Source organism: Rhododendron vialii, chromosome 1a (genome assembly GCF_030253575.1).
Source record: "Rhododendron vialii isolate Sample 1 chromosome 1a, ASM3025357v1".
NCBI classification, from domain to species: domain Eukaryota; kingdom Viridiplantae; phylum Streptophyta; class Magnoliopsida; order Ericales; family Ericaceae; genus Rhododendron; species Rhododendron vialii.
The window spans coordinates 18001021-18002916 of record NC_080557.1 but is presented as its reverse complement, the minus strand read 5'-3'; the positions used below and the strand labels follow the sequence as shown (position 1 = coordinate 18002916).

General features: G+C 42.0%; 1 protein-coding gene across 1 annotated transcript; it reads right to left on the bottom strand.

Annotated features, from left to right (window-relative positions):
- Positions 1-147: 147 nt before the first annotated feature.
- LOC131329001 (uncharacterized) lies at positions 148-699 on the bottom strand. The gene has a single exon (XM_058362017.1). The coding sequence runs from the start codon at positions 697-699 to the stop codon at positions 148-150; it is 552 nt and encodes a 183-aa protein (XP_058218000.1).
- Positions 700-1896: the final 1197 nt, after the last annotated feature.

Genomic DNA, 1896 nt, shown 5'->3' with positions numbered 1-1896 from the left:
TCCAAATGACTGATTTGGCTTTGCTGGACCATTTCCTGTTCCAAAATTTTGATTTTGGCGGGTAGGTTGTAGCTGTTGATTCCATTCAGTTTGTGGCTGATTTTGACCTCTTTGTTGATTTTCAAAACTGATTGGTTTTGCAAGTGCCTATTGTTCCCCATTTCTGAAACTTCCAGATCCATTCAGTCGAGGACAGGCGAACTTGAAATGGCCTTCTTCATTGCAATGGTAGCATTTGCCTCCCTGGTCATGATTCTTGCTTTGCTCTTGATTCGAGTTCTTCCAGGGTTGGTTAGATTGCTGTGGGTGAGCGTAGGGTTTGGGTGTGTCGAACCCCATATTATTGTTGCGAATTGGTCCTCCAGATGAGAGGTCATTCTTCTTTTGCTTCTCCCATGTCGACTTTGAATCAAATTTCTTGTGCTCCATCATGAGTGCACATCTCACCACATGTGCATAGGTGGGGTACTCATGAGAAACCACACTAGTACGAATAGAGTGGGACAGACCCCATTCGAACTTCCTAGCTTTCGCAACATCAGTGGGCCGGTACTGTGCCAGTTCTTCAAAACAAGCAGTATACTGGGTTACTGTCAAGGTACGCGGCTTAAAGTCCATAAATTCCTGGGCCATGGCTTGTTTCATCGGTGCTGGGAAATATTTTTCTAGGAAAAGGTTTTCGAACATCTGCCAGGTCATAGTTGTCAAATTGTGAGTGGTATTGATCAAGTCCCACCAATGATCTGCTTCCCCTTGCATCTGAAATGTTGCTAAGGCAATGCGATCCCCCGCATTGGTTACGTTAAGTACTTCTAGGTACTTGGAGATTTGTTTGATCCATGTTTCTGCAGCGCTAGGGTCCGCTTCCCCATAAAAGATTGGAGGGTGTCATTTGCAGACTGCATCCAGAAGTTGATCCCTACTCCTAGTTAAAGGTCCACGTGGTTGTTGCTCGTCGGTTGGATGTCGTGGCTGTTGAGGGTTGGCGGCAGCAGCAGCAATAAATGCTTGCATCAGTTGAACTAAGTTCTGTTGCGCTCCTTGCTCATTTGGTTGTGGTCCGCCATCTTGTCCATTGTTTTGGCCACTATTCTGGCCGTTGGCATCGTTGTTGTTTCCATTAGCGTTATTATTTGTTCCATTACGTGTGTTCACCATCTATAACGATCGAGTTCTTAAGTTAGGAGGGGGGTTTCTACATTTCGTACTTTCCAAATCAGGTTCTTTTATTTATAGTACAAGTAATTAATCACCTATGTTCCTACCAACACTTAACCACACAAGTAATGCCACATAAGCAGGTAACGTGTCACATATAAGTCAAACATGTAAGACCTATGTTTTCTCACAGTACGGTTTCGAGTCTAAGTCGAACGACAGCTATTAAGTAATTAAAAACTAGACTTAAAAGTATCATAGATAATAGGTAGAATTAACTACTACTCAGATATACGCTCTTGGAAAGTGATCTACCCCAATCTACCCAAGGCCGGGGTTTTGAACCTAAGCTCTGATACCAAGTTGTAACACCCCGATTTTTGGACACGTTAATTAAACCTTTTCAACTGATTTAATAATTCATAAAACTGATATATAAGAAATGAAATTTATTAAACAGAGTTTAGCAGCGGAAACCTCAAATACCAAATTCAAACCTACTTAATTGTTTTATAAACCAACAAAATGAAATAGAGTTTGACAAATGTGATAACACTTATAAAAATTTAAATAATAGTACGTCAAATTAATAGAGCTTCTAAGGGTATGGCCTCTAAGGCTCAACAAACTCCCCTTCCTCAGCTGGGAGGTCTTCACCCAGGTACGGATCGTCTTGCAACAGATTCTGCTCTTCGGTCTCTTGATTACCTGACATGAAACGCCAGCCCAACGGCACTA